At 37.5% G+C, this 15,751-nt stretch overlaps 1 protein-coding gene across 4 annotated transcripts in view; it reads right to left on the bottom strand.

Annotated features, from left to right (window-relative positions):
- The window catches only part of LOC310727409 (C-terminal-binding protein 2-like), a 30,894-nt gene extending 20,692 nt beyond the window's left edge, over positions 1–10,202 (bottom strand). Inside the window, exons 1-3 of one of the 4 annotated variants that reach the window (XM_083543850.1) lie at positions 9,869–10,149; positions 9,693–9,838; positions 5–164 (exon numbers count right to left, since the gene is read on the bottom strand). In XM_083543850.1, the coding sequence (XP_083399976.1) occupies positions 5–62 (58 nt within the window). In that variant the 5' untranslated portion in view covers positions 63–164; positions 9,693–9,838; positions 9,869–10,149. Of the gene's footprint in view, positions 1–4; positions 165–9,692 lie in introns of all 4 variants that reach the window. The other 3 variants (XM_083543851.1, XM_083543854.1, XM_083543855.1) reach the window with 3 other exon arrangements.
- Positions 10,203–15,751: the final 5,549 nt, after the last annotated feature.

Below are 15,751 nucleotides of genomic sequence, written 5' to 3'. Positions count from 1 at the left end.
TTACCTTCACAGATTCTGTCGAGCCTTTGGCGTTTTACTATGTGTTTGTCAAGCAAAGCCATTGTAGTGCTGCGGCCTCCTCGTCTCAGCTAGCTGTACACCGGGCTAAGCCACAAAACACTAGTGTCCCCTCACCCCTGGCAGGGCATGCCGTCACCTCACACCTGCACACGCACACACACATGCACACACACATGCACACACACATTTCATTCATCAGACCGCGATTCTCACAATGGTCTACTTTGTCTTTTCAATTAAGTTGACTGTACAGATCGTATAGAGTGCTGCAATAATACACTACTCCCACAAGAGGGAGCTGAATCACTATTCAAACCAATGTTTAATATACAGTATAGGAGTTCAGTAAGCGTTTATCATTGAAACGGCTCAAATGCAAACACAAAACACAATATCAAACAATCTGGTCACTACATTCACTGCTATGATGTCAATATTGCTTGAAATCCTTCACATTGTTTGCACACTCTCACTCACAAGTAGACCCCTTCTGTGATTAAAGACCTCGTGGCCTTTCAGGGTGGCTGAGAATGATCACAACATGACCCGCACATGTACTTCCACGTACAAAACCATTCTTCAAACGCCTCATTCCAGCCATTACACTGGAGGCTAAATATCAGTCATTCAGAGCACAGGGTCCGAGTATTCAGGGAGGCCTAATGGAGCTTTTATCATAGCTCTTCTGTCATCAACATTTTCTTTTAAATCCCAAGCTCTGCTCTCACATGTGCCCCATATTTCATTCCGAGAGTATAAACTAGAAACTCCTCACCCACGGTCGCCCATTATTTTCTCCACCGCTTTAAGCTTGACTGCTTTACTGCCAGTGTGAGATACACCATGGTAGCACATGTAAGACGTCAGCAACATTTCTCCACCAGCACACATTTAGGAGGCTGCTAAACTAATGTATTTCGACTTCATGTGATTTATATGTGAATAATAAAAAACGAAAGTGAACCAATCATTTCTGTATTCTGTCACAGCCTGACACCAGTATGTCTTAGAATCAAGCGTTAGTGAAAAGCATGACACCCCTGAAACACTTTGTAGGCATTTACACACACACACACACACACACACACACACACACACACACACACACACACACACACACACACACACACACACACACACACACATCTAATTTTGATAGACCAGTTTTGTTTTTAGAACATGCTCTAAAGAAGATCAGTTTCACTGTAGAAAACGATTGAAGGACAGCTGTTATAAAACTATCCCAAGTATAGTTAGTACCTTTGGAACTCCTGAGTGATCTCCTTGTTGCTCTCTAACTATTTCACAGCTGTTAGCACATGGAAATGTTATATATATTAGTCTTCTTGTACACAAAGGCAAAAAGATGATTAAATATTTGATGTCAAATTCCACACATCTAGGTCTAGGCTCACAACATTTTTTAACTGTGCATCAACTGTTTTAAGCTCCGCAACATTCACTCTTCTTTCTGTCAAAAGATGAAAATCTAAGGAAAAGGCTTAACCATACTAACTACCGTATTTTCCGGACTATAAGCCGCTACTCCCCCCCCCCACGCTGTGAACCTCACGGCTTAAACAATGAAGCGGCTAATTTATGGATTTTCCCGGTTTCACAAGCTTCAAGACAAAAAAACTGAGCCCCATATCATTAGACCAATGAAATTGCCAAACGGGTCCTGGTGAACCAATGAAACTCTTTATATTAAATCGCGCTCCCACTGAATCGGGTCGCACCACATCATAAATATGGATGAGGTTCCTCTGACGTTTGACCTGCCGCTCACTCGGACTGCAACAGGAAATGCGAAATCATTCGTCACGCAGAAAACAACCGAGCATGAAAAAAACGCACTTCACCAGTGTTCTGAGCTGCACAGCATCGGGAGAAAAGCTTCACCGATGGTGATTTTTAAACGCACGACGATACCAAAAGATAAACTCTCGAGAGAAATTGCTGTGAAAGGAAGGAGGAAGACGGTGAACAATGACTTTCTTGATAGGCTACTGTTTAGTTACAAGTCATGTAACAGACACTGTCTTTCGTTAAAGCCTGTGTAAAGTTCATTAGTTTCAGTGTAGACACCTGCGGCTTATAGACAGGTGCAGCGTATTTATGTTCAAAATGAAAATCTTTATAAAATTCAGTGGGTGCGGCTTATATTTGGGTGTGCTTAATAGTCCGGAAATTACGGTACTTTATCCGTTTTTTTTATTTGTTGCTCATTTCCTGAGAAAAGTTATGTTAGGATTATTCAAAGAATGGTTTGGACCATGTTATCCCTCAGGGGTTCTCAGGAAGAAAATCATGCAAATGTTAAAAAAATAATATAAAATAAATTCACAGTATATGTTATTGCCACAAAAACCTAATTTGACTAGACTTTAAGTTAAGAGTGAGTACCAGTTTGGCATCGAGGAGATCTGAGATAGATATATATATATTCTGCTATATAACTTATGACAAACCAGATACAGTACAGCCTTTAAACAGCCTTGCATAATCACAAGTCAGACTTGTTAAGACATGGTTCAGATACTTAAAACATCACAGTGGATTAAAGGATCTGAGCTCCCAAACCTGGATGTTTATGCTAGCGGACAACATGCATGCAAAGACTAGCGGCATCAAAGCTTCCACCCACCCGGGATAATATTTGTTCCTTTGCCAGTTGGGAAGAAGTACACGGTCCTCACATCCCATACAAACTGAAGTGGAATGTTTTTGTGTATGAAATCACCCCCACTCCATAAAACCTCCCCAGTAGCTCCCCAGTCATTTAAAGCATTTAAAGTCTGAGGCCTACTTTACACCAGTCTCATAATCCCTGTTGTTATGAAAACTTAAATGCACTACAGTACAATCAGTCACTTATTATCACGAGTCAATATGCATTCGATAATTGATTTCTACACATTTCGACACTCAAGTGACTTTTTTGGTAGATATTTAAATGGTGTACTTCTCATTGACTTTTTTTAATTTACAAATTTGTAACTGTAAGCGGAATGTTTTATCGTCCTTGTTGCTTTTCTGAGAAATTTAGTAAACCGAATTTTGCTCTACAAAATATCTTGCTCGCTTAACGACCGCCTCTGGATGCTTTTACAATGTGCTATTCAGAGCATTTAAACAGAAACTTCCTTTCTGTGCGGTTCAAGTGTGGACCAACACAAACGCGTGTCTGAGAGAGCGTCCATGCGAGCTTGCCTGGGTGCCGGGTTCATGGAAACTCTACAGCGAGTTCAGTTGCAGGGAGAAAACAATATGACCCTAAATCGACTCAACTGAAGCAGTCAACCGAATGCACTGTGTATTCAGGGTTGCACGCAGCAGCTCTTTTGCAGATGCGAGCTGCTAAGCTGACGGCGCTAAAACACGTTCGAAATGCAAGACGCAAGAGTATTTGGACAGACCAAATAAAAGAGAGTGAATGACGGATACAATACAAAAACCTCCTGAAAAAAAAAAAAAACAGATTCCCAAATTTTTCAGTGTCAGCTCTGTGTTTTCCATGCTTGTGATTTCTATTCGTCATCACGAGTTGTTTGGGAACTGTTGTACATGTTTGCAGAGATGATGATATACTAATTCCAAAAAAAAAAAAAAAAAAACCTAACAACGTTAATGTCGTTTATATAGCCCACAGAGGTGGCGGCAATAGCTTTTCAGTAGACACAAAGAGGTCACCTGTATCCACTTCAAAGCTGCGTCTGCGTTTTAAAGTGCTCTCTCTCACACAACGCGTGAATTACAGCTGTCCCATTCACCAACCTGCTGCTTTGATTCATCTGCACCTGTGAGCATGCCTGTGCGAGACAATTACAGTGGCGCAGCATTTTGCGATTGAAATGTTTGCGTCTACACCCCCTGTGGCTCAGCCATGCTTGTTAGGAGATTTTTTATCACACCTTTTTTTTCTTCTTCTTAGTGTCACAGTCTAATAGCTGCGAAAATAATATGAACAAGCATTTAATAACACGCAGCAAACAAAGTCCATTTGTAAGACAATTACGTGCTCTTCAACCACACTTATTTTTAAAAAGATCATGTGTTTTTTTTATATATATATATATATATATATATATATATATATATCTCCGATCCTTTTCTGTCATTAACAATCATTCTGATCGGAAAAAAAACACCACAAGCGCATACCAGGGTTTCATTCAGGGGCTCTTTGAAAATACACTGCTGTTAAAACCAACCACAGACTTATAAACTGTAGCTGCTGTCCTGCTGAAGAAAGTACATGTGAGCCATCAACAATACTGATACATCAATACATCAACCAAAATAGAGACAGACAGAGACAAAGCGAGAGAGCAGCAAATTCAAAAGATGCTTAAAATATACCACTATTTACAGAGACTGGTACATATTTATGTGTTTATTCTTTCAAAAGAACTGACCTTTTCCTGTAATGCCTCAGGGGAACTTGAGAAAACCCTTTTTTTACATAAAGACTTGAAATACTTGAACTCCCACCCACACGATGCATTTGTCTGTCTATCAGACTGCCATTCACCTCCACACACGCATCTTACAGCATCAGTGTGCAATCGATCACAACATCTACAACTATATAAAGTAGATTAGATTTCAAGTATGTGAGCTGTTTGCTCTTGTTGCTCCAAATAAATTGATTAAAAAAATTTAACACATCCATATTAAAAAGAAAACAGACATTTTTTTTAAGCGCTATCTTTTGTATCAGTGTGTGATTACTGTTGATAAGTAAACATATCAGGTATTTGAAGAAATAGACTGGGACACCTGACTTTTCAAGCCATGTGGTTCGTCCCCAAACGGTTTCCTTAAAGCTGGAGGCACACAATTGTATACGAGCTCAATGAAGATAACATGCACATAGGTTGGAGAGAAAGATCTTGAGTAGCCCGTTATAAAGCTCTGACCTCAACACTTTAGACCACCTATGGGATGATTTGGAAAACTGACCGCACCCCAGTTCTCCTCACCTCACCTACCTCTTTTGGCTGTAAAAGTACAAATCTTCACAAGCACACTTCAAAATCTAGCAGAACATCTTCACAGGAGAAGGGAGGTTATTATAACAGCATATTGGGACAGAATGTGGAAAGGGATGTTCAAAAGGCACAAACTAATCCTATGGTCTGGTGTCCAGAAACTTTTGCCTATATAGTAAATTCACTATATAAATCTTTCTATAGTGCTAGTCGCTTGTCATTAAAGTCTTATGGGCAGTTGATAAATTCCACCTAATCACAAAAAAAAAAAAAAAAAATATATATATATATATATATATACACAATTTTTTTTTTATTCATAATGGTCTAAAAAGGAACCAATTAATGTTATTTTTAAACTTTCAAACTGTAGAGCAATATAGTTAAAAACATTCAAGTCACTAAACACTTTCATGATGTTTTTGTCAAATTTCATGTGGGCTCAATCAAACCTTGGAGTGTTTTGACTGATTACATATAGATAAAAGTTTTATCTCTACAATGAGTTGTATACAGTAGCTTTAGCTCTTGGGATACTCTTGAGATTTATACTTTATACTCTTGAGATTTACACATTGCACACGCAGTAGATAGAGATCAAGTTAATTTTTTGTTTCTTTACACAAAGCAGTATGACAACAGATGGCCTCTTCCCCATGACCTCCTGGTGACATACTGAACTCGTGGACATCTGCTTGCCTTTCACTCTCTCAACAATACCACCTGCACAGTACTCATGCTCTGTGATATGCTCTCTAGAGGAAAGAAAAAAATGTAAGGCAGAAATGTAGTTCCACATAACCTCTGTAATGTGTGTTTCCCATTTTAGGAGTTCTAGAATAAAGAAGAATGACCAGAACATGTAGTTTCTGGATGGTGTCTGAAACTCGGTCACACTCTCAGAGAGGCATTCTCAACCCTTCATCTCACCTTGTAGCTAAAGAGACAACCAGCTGACTGGTATGGAGAAAGGAGGGGGGAGAAAAATCAAAACAAAAATCAAAACAAGATAGCTGTGACTCAAACGATGAGCTGTGGTACATTTAGATATTTTTACAGATCAGGAATTTTACCACAGAAGTCACCTCAGGAATGTTAATTAAAAAAAATGTTTCATTCAATAGACTGACACCAGGTATAGAGCACTAGCCACAAAGTACCATTATACACTAGTCACACACAAAAAAAAAAAACATGTTGCCAGTCCTGACCCTCATGGCTCCTCCTTTACTGAATGGAGCCAGCATGGCACTGAGAAGCTCCATCTGTCTCCTATATGTAAAGATCTGTTAGCTCTGGCTGCTTCTCCTTCTGTGTGTGTGTGTGTGTGTGTGTAAAAGAGAGGCATTACGACTCTATAACCCGAAACTCATCGCTTGTGCATGCTCAGGGACAAAAATCAAAGCTATTTAAATTTCACAGAGCTATGAATGACATTATGTTTCCTTCAGGGCCCGATGTCAAACTGTAATTTTATGCTAATTACTGCTCTGAAAAGCAATACAAAAGCAATTCCGTAACATTCTGGCGCATTACACTACAGAATACGAGACAAATTAACCTGTTTAAACTACGTTATTGGAAATTAGGTCATATATCAGTGATCCGAACAGGGACGAGGACCGCATTCGCAAGAGCTTTTTAACTACACTATTATTTTTTTAAAGTGGTTTGAACGTCCAAACGACCAGAATATGTCACTTCAAACATGCAGTTTAAATGACCATTCTCTCATATTGGTAATGTTAATCATAATCTCAGTCATCACTGGGTCAATTCAAGTCACGTTCACTGGCTTTTTTGTTTGTTTCAAAATTAGAATTAGTGAAACGAGGAACAGACTTATTTCTTCTTTTTTCATACAATATTAGAGCTAAAAAATCCTGAATTTAATAATAGCTACTTTCTTTGAAAAAAATAAAAATAAAAAAAATTTACAAATCAAATACTGGTGAATCCAAATGTACATATTTGTACACAAGTAAACTACGCCCTGGTTGTCTACTCTTTTTTTTTTCTTCCTGTAAACATCCCTCTACTTACCTATACAAGAATACCCTTTTGGGTTATTCGCATTTTCCTAACTGTAGCATACTGAAAAAAAAAAAATCATCTGTCTCTCCAAACACCCCCCCCCCCCAAGCCTTCGTGTCGTCCTCCTTTACCATCACCCTTTTGCTATTTTTAAAAAGCACATAGTGATCCATATTAGCAGCACATCAGGCACTGTTTAATCCACTCTTCTTGCGACATGATACTGAGTAATTGCTGTTTTAAACGTCTCATTTGCATATATGAGAAGAAAAAGATAAACCAAATAAAGTCAATGTCCTGGTGGGTATCAGGGGGTATTTGTAAAGGTCTAGCTTTCTCTTCTCAATTTAATCCAGTTTACACAAACATACAGGGAGTAAGATATCTTTTTTTTTTTACAACTTCTAATGTTTAAGAATGAATGATAATTTTAGTTAGAAATAAAATCCTTTAAAGTGGTTATGCTTTGTTTTGTAATATTGTGTCACAATACCACAAAGAATTTCCATAGGCAGAGTAGATATCTGTTTTAGACTTAGGAAAAAGATTGTCAACCTTATGATAAAAAAAAAAAATAAATAAAAAAGATCATGTTGCCAGGTCACAGTGAGAATCCACACAAAAATCTAGTCTATAAAAACTCTTTTCTTTCTGACTGAACGTCTCTTGCGCTGGTGTTTATTATACACCAAGAACTATGTGCTTGTGCCTCTGCCCTCCCCCACCAACCTGCACTACAGCAAATCATAAATATTAAAACGCCTGTTTACATTTGCCTAACTAAGTGATAATTCATGTCCAATGTCCTTCTACACGTTCTGCCATATGTGCGTAGACTGTGTGATGTTTCAGTGCCTTGGGGAAGATAGAAATAGGAGGTGTTCTCACACGAGACAAGGATGGGGGAGGTGTGTAGAACCAAAGTCACCTGTCATTTTACCTTAAAAACTGTGTGCTGAATTCTCTCTCTAAGCCTGGACAAACCTTCTTATAAAAGTTTAACATAACTGGTGTTTTGGGGCGCTATTTTTTAAATGAAACTAGGCTTCATAAAAATAAATAGCTAATTGGCATGAGTGACAATACACCAATGCTGAACATGTGCAAGTAAATCTTTAACCTACTGACTGGTGTTACTGATCAATTCCTCGCCACCTCTAGAATTCCCTGTAGCAGAGCACTTAATCCAATCTGGTTGTCTATCACACACCAAAATCAGTGACTCAAGCACATATTCCCTCGCTGCATTTTTTTCAGTATGACTGATGATGAGTAAACAGGAAATCTTCAATACGGACACTTTGGAAAAGAAAAATGCGGTAAAACACCAAGACAAGAAAAATCCACATAAACATACATAAACCAGATCATTATTAGTGTCGCTGTGATTTCGAATGTTTTCCCAGCATGCCCGTTAAACAGGTATCTAATAACCATCGACAGCAGATGCCTGAGTGAAAAAGAGCTACACACACACACACACACTTTTGAAGCCTGAGGTGTAGGATCATTCTTCAGCCTTTGAACAAAGTTTTCCTTAAAGCATTACTTTGAACACACAAAATTCAGCAGTTACATTGATCTCAACTTTGCAGTGGCTTTTAAAGAACCTGAACTTTGTCCAAAGTTGATAGAATCAAAAATGGTTTTCGGAATTGCATCAACCCAACGGACTGGATCAAATTTTGATACTCGGTTGCTTCCCATGTGCCACCTTTTAACTGCCCGTCGCCACCAAGAAGCAGCGAGGTCCCGCTCAAGTTTTAACACTTGTACAGAACGTTTTAAAGATGCAGAAGATCTCAAAGCTTACTTTCTGCATTCTAAATACTCAAAACTATCTGGAGTCAGACTCCCCTGGTCCAAATGTCTTCATTTCAATAAATACAACTATATACACCGTGGCAGATTTTTATTCCACTCCTCATTGAGATCAATAGTTTCTTAGTGGTGCCTGAAAAGCTTCACTATTGCAATTGTTCATATTTCTAAATGACTGAGGTTGAAATGTAAAACATTCCATGTAAAAGACTTAATCAAACTAGCTAACAGCTATAAAACCTTGAGAATAAAAAGAATGGCTTGTGGAATGGTGGATTCTGACTTCCTGTAGCAAATTATCTTGCTAGTGTGTTCCCACCTGTAGATACAATCATCTTGTACACTTGAAACAGTGCAACGTTCTTACCTCATTAATGCACCTTTTTATTTTAATAATTACTTGAATTTTTTTTTTTTACTGTGATTTTTAAGTTCAACTGGCCTCAATATTTATCTTCTAGCCCCAATATGATTGTGCATCTTGTTGCATGTCTATGAACTGCTACTACAACATTACAATTTCATGTTGGGAATTATAAAGAACTCTATCTTTCCATCTATCTATCTATCCATCCATCCATCCATCCATCAGAAATATTAAAGATTAAAGACAACCTGGCTGTGTTTTACTGACCCCAGTCTGAGAAGCACTGGTCTAGATAACCCTGGAGAACCCCCTCCCCTTTTATACTGCTTCACACACACACACACACACACACACATGCACACACACAGAGCAGCGTTGTTGTTTTTTTTCTTCTTTTTTTTTGCATATCAACCCTCCAACATTTGATCTTGCAAAAACACCAAGTTTGCTCTTACCTGAGTCAAAAAAGCCTTTTGCCGCCCAGAAGTCAATTTCAGCCACGTCTGTATATTTATTATTGTATAATTAAAAGCTCGGCTCGTGTTCAGGATCCTACTAAACACGTGAAACGATACCGAAAGAAAGAAAAACCACAACCAAACTAAAAACACACACACACATACACACACACACACACACACATACACACGCGCACACCAAAATAAATCGCCGAGTTAAATCCGGGAGAAATCAGCGCGGGTTACAGGAGCTGCTGCTGCTGCTGTTGAGAGCCTTCAGACTGGCCAGTGTTTTGGAGCGAGATGATGGCGACGCTGTCGGCTGGCTCCTGGTGTCCGAGTGTAGCAAGGAGGGACGGAGGTGAGCGAACTGTTTCTCCTGCTCTGTGTTTCAGAGGCGGAGTTCAGCACTTAAACACGATACACACCCTCGATAAGCTCCTGCTGCCTTGCTGCGGAGGAAACGACCGGGCGGGGCTTCGCGCTTAAGGGTGGGGCTTCGCGCTTAAGGGTGGTGCTGTGGGCGTGGCCAAATGGCTCGGCACGGTTTTTCGCCTTTCCTATTTTTTTTATTGGCTGAATCCCAGATGTCTCCTTACCGCATACATAGTGCACTATGTAGACTAATGACTGTCGCAACCATGGAGGTGCACTCTCTTAATTTACTTCTCAGTCAGACTTTTGGCTTTTTCTTGGCATAAAAAAAATTAAGCTTTGTTAAATATATGCAACTATTATCACAGTTTTTAGAACAATCACTATGTGCATCACAGGTGATTGCAATCTGATCTCTTGTTGAACACATTATGTTATGTCCATATATGTTCAAGATTCAACTTTTTATGTCACAAACATAGTTACACGATATTGCCAAAAGTTTGCGATGTGCTTTGTGGCCAACATATTATTCCCTCTACTCTTCTGAGGAAATGTTCCACTAGATTTTTGGAGTGTGCTTGTGGACATTTGTGTTCATCAGGCAGTAGTTAGTTAAGGCAGGTACTGATGTAGGTGAGGTGAGAAGACCTGGGGTGCAGTCAGCATCCACATGCATCCCAAAGGTGTTTAATAGGGTTGAGATCAGAGCTCTATAGCAGATCACTCAAGATCTTCCTCTCCAAACAATCTAAACCATATCTTCATGGAGCTGGCTTTGTTCACAGGAGCATTGCTATGGTGAATCAGGTTTGGGTTTCCAAGCTCAAATGAACGCCAAATGTTAATATACCGCATCCAAAAACATAAACAATTGTGTGGATATATAAAATATATAGGCCATTTTCCAGGAGTGTGTGTAAGCAGTTAGACACAGCTGCAACTAAGAAGATGAATACACACAGGGGTTATGAATCTATTAGTGCCATATGAGTTTACATTAAAAGTTTGGACAAATTTTTTGTATGAATTTTATATACCTTTTGCATCGTGTGAACTATAGTAATACTGTATAATTCAGGGATGGTTATTATAGGGGGGGCCAAAATGAATTTCTAGGTCAAGTTAAGAGGCAAACATTGTCAGCACTGTCAATCACTGTCAACTGTCAACGTATATTGCACAAAATTCTATATCCTCGATTGTGAATTGTGCCATCTCTTTCAGTTGTCTTGTTATTTTATTAAACTCAGTTTACAAGCAATCACTTTCATGACATTAAATACAATATACCAGACATGCAAACTCAAGGCCCCAAGGATCCATTATATCTGGTCAAAAAAGTTAAAATCATATTTCTTTTATTACTGATACAGTTTGACTCTGTGGGTGCCACATAGTTTCCTGAAACAATGCCCCATCTCTGCTTACAGGCTGCTCGACCAGTCTGTAAGTAAATACCTGTTTGAGAAACTTCACTCTGATGAACAGAAGCACACACAGGAGTCTTCTCACTGATGCACACCTTCAATCTATTCTGAGAATTTAGCCCAGCACAAAATCTAATCCCAAAAAATGAATGACCTGACGGCTAAGCAATGATCTTGCCAAGCATCTTGCTGAGGCAAATGTGCACAAGAGCAGAATGTAATGCTTTTACTTACTGTTTTATAATCAAAAATCTAATATAGGTATTTGTTAAACAAACGTTATTGTTGGGGAAATAAATCTATTGCTGCTAATGGTGGAGAGTCTCTTAGCACCCTCTAGCGGGTAAATTAAGAAATTAGACACTTTTGGAATAATCCAGCTTCTAAGTGGCTCTTGTTTTATATATACATATATATATATATATATATATATATATATATATATATATATATATATATATATATATATATATATATATATATATACACACACATTTCACAAACATTTTAATATATCTTCTCAAGGGACAATACTATAGAAATAAAACTTGTCCTCTGAAAATCACTCAATATACAGCCGTTATTGTCAAAATAGCTGCCAACAAAAGTGAGTACAACCTAAGTGATAACAGCTGTATGGCATGTAATCATGCAAAGCCACATGTCCATGCTTTGAGTACAATTCTCTCATACTGACTGCTGATGGTTGGCATGACAATAATGTCTACTTGACTTGAATTGACTTGAGGAAAAAAACAAAACAAGTATGGCTATAATGGAATGGTGTCTAGAAAGGTCCCTTCACCCCTAAAGAAATGTTATGACTTAAGTTTGCAAAATTACATCTGAGCAAAGCACAAATGTTCTGGATATTTGAAATGATGAGATCAATGTGAATGTGTTGAGTCATTATGCATAGTGCCATTTGTGCAACGCCTTGTACCAAGCATTAGCATGCTGGACGAGAGGTGATGACAGAGGTGGAAAAAGTACACACATCCTGTTTTGAAATGTTTTTAAAGACTCTGGTAGAAGTTAAAGTAATGACTCAACTGTTTTACTTAAGTTAAAGTAAAGAAGTTTGGGCTTTGACATGTACTTAAGTAAAAAAAGTAACCATTATTACTACCTGTTTTAGTGTCACACTGGTAAATGGACATCACTTCATATTAATATTAGGGCTGTCAATCAATTGAAATATTTAATCACGATTAATGTCATGCTTGTCATGAGTTAACTCAACATTAAACAAAACTTAATCGTACATTTTTATCTTTTCTAAATGTACTTTAAATTAATACTTTCTAAGTTTTTAATACTTTAATTGACATGGGCATAGACAAATATGGATGCTTTATGCTAATGTTTATTAATAGTGAAACAATACCCAACATAGAACATGAAGACAAAATATTATTGTAAATGTTTTGAAGGTAATTGTGGTGTTTTAAATAACGTAAATCATCAGGATGTTTCCACACAGACTGGTAATGAGGTGATCGCAGAGAAACTGTACCTCTTCTTTCATACGGATTTGGTTATTTTGATTACGGTTTTATTTATGTGTCCATGAGCATATATACAAAGAAATACAAATAAAAGTAGATCCTTTACAGATTTGAATGTTGTATTGCTCTTATCTGTATCTGTACAATAATTTCAGTTCTGTGCTATGAGGAAAAAATGCCACAAAACGACCCGCCGCGTTTGTCGACCCCGAAGGGTTAATTGTGAGCATCATAGCGGATTTTGGTGCTGATTTGAGACGTGGCACGTCAGTAAAACAAATGTTTACTGATTAAAAATAAATTTTCGGTGAAGTTCTTTTATATATATATATATATATATATATATGTATATATATATATATATATATATATTTATCACACGGGGGGGTTTTCTTAGCTATTCTTAGCTATCCTAACTAAGTTGCTAAGGGGCCTTGATGAAATTGTAAGCTTTCTTCTACGGCCAGGCAGGTTTGCAGCTGTTCTATACGTTTTAAACTTCCTTATAATGCTCCCAATGGTGTCTCTTGGAATCTTAAATCTTTTGTAAATCTTCTTATACCCAAGGCCCTTCAGATGTGATAAAATAATCTCCTCTCTCAGCTTTTGTGGAAGCTCCTTTGTCTTTCCCATGATTGCAACTCACCTTGAACACCTTCGTGGTCGGGGTTTATAGATGCATCACAGCTGAAGCAAATGAATGATCGTTATAGAATTCCCAAAGGCTTAATGATGTTTCAGCTCTACTTCAGGCCATAAAAACTGTCAGAAAGCTTTAAAAACAACAATATTATATAGGGGTTTAATAATTGTGACATGGCGATCTTAACAAAATATACTGTTACACACAAATACTACATCATACATTTTCTGTGTTGATTTTATGTATCACTAAACTCATTAAGAAGCCACCCAAAGCAGAATCCTGCACTTTGAAAAGATTTTTATTTATGAATCCTTGAAACTCTTTAGGGGTTGAATATATGAATATAATTGAAAGTATATATATATATATATATATATATATATATATATATATATATATATATATATATATATATACAGTACAGACCAAAAGTTTGGACACACCTTCTCATTCAAAGAGTTTTCTTTATTTTCATGACTATGAAAATTGTAGATTCACACTGAAGGCATCAAAACTATGAATTAACACATGTGGAATTATATACTGAATTATATACGTAACAAAAAAGTGTGAAACAACTGAAAAATGTCATATTGTAGGTTCTTCAAAGTAGCCACCTTTTGCTTTGATTACTGCTTTGCACACTCTTGGCATTCTCTTGATGAGCTTCAAGAGGTAGTCACCTGAAATGGTCTTCCAACAGTCTTGAAGGAGTTCCCCGAGAGATGCTTGGCACTTGTTGGCCCTTTTGCCTTCACTCTGCGGTCCAGCTCACCCCTAAACCATTTGATTGGGTTCAGGTCCGGTGACTGTGGAGGCCAGGTCATCTGGCGCAGCACCCCATCACTCTCCTTCTTGCTCAAATAGCCCTTGATGCCTTCAGTGTGACTCTACAATTTTCATAGTCATGAAAATAAAGAAAACTCTTTGAATGAAAAGGTGTGTCCAAACTTTTGGTCTGTACTGTATATATATCTGAGTAAAGAAAGGATGTAAACAAACGTGTGTCGCGTTAAAGATTTATATTTTGCCTCTTTCATATGTATTTCATTATATTTTTCCAACTGAAATGAGCGTTTTAATAAAATATATGCCGTTAAAATGAATTCGCATTCACACGTTGTTAACGCCTTTTTTTCACAGCCCTGATTAATATATTAATACAAAACGTATTTCAAATTGTGTTACCTAATGAATGTGTCCAGTTTGAACATCCACCATACAGAACACAAGCAGAGAAAAGATGATGATCAGGTGATCAGGAATGTGTCTGTTCTCAGTCATGTTTACATCACTGACTCCCTCTGTCTCATCCACGTTAACCCCAGACTTCTTGTTGCCTTCTGACTGCTCATTGTTAGCTTCATAAACTAGTCTACGTCTGTGGATGGTTTTTATTTGTGTTATAATGTAATAAAAAAAGTCAAAAGTTGTCCAAAAAATAAATAGTGAAGTAAAGTACTAATACCAGAGAAATCTACATAAGTACAGTAACAATGTATTTGTACTTTAATTCTTCCCACCTCTGGGTGATGATGATATGGGCTTGTTTTGCAGTCACAGAACTGCAGTCATTTTGACATTCATGAAGTTTCCTTTAATCCAGAATAATATTAAGACCATTTTTACAGGGATCTCAGGCACATCAACAAAACAACATCTAAATGGTTTTAAAATTAGAGATTTTAGCAAGGCCTAGTGAAAGTCCAATTTAACCACATAGCGATGCTTTGGTGGGATTTTAAGAGAGCTGTGCATAAATAAATGCCATCAAATATCAACAAACTCAAGCAACATCATAAAGATAAGCAAGTCAAAATTTTCCAGAAGGATGTGTAAATTGACTAAACTGTTGTTCCTGTACTTATTAGATCACTCTTAAATTCTACAAAGCTGCTTTGAGACAATGTCTGTTGTGAAAAGCGCTAAAGAAATAAACTTGACTTGACTTGACTTATTTGTGCCCATGTTTTTTCCAAATGTTGGTTATTATGATTGAAAATTATTGGTTTGTCTATAAATATTGGTGAGCAAATTTTTCTTTGATAAATAAAAGAAAAAGCCATAGAATCAAATTTGGTTGTACTTTTTCCCCCC

The sequence above is a fragment of the Silurus aristotelis genome (assembly GCF_946808225.1).
Source record: "Silurus aristotelis genome assembly, chromosome: 6".
Lineage (NCBI taxonomy): Eukaryota > Metazoa > Chordata > Actinopteri > Siluriformes > Siluridae > Silurus > Silurus aristotelis.
The sequence above is the reverse complement of the archived record's forward strand: the minus strand, read 5'-3'. Positions and strand labels throughout refer to the sequence as shown.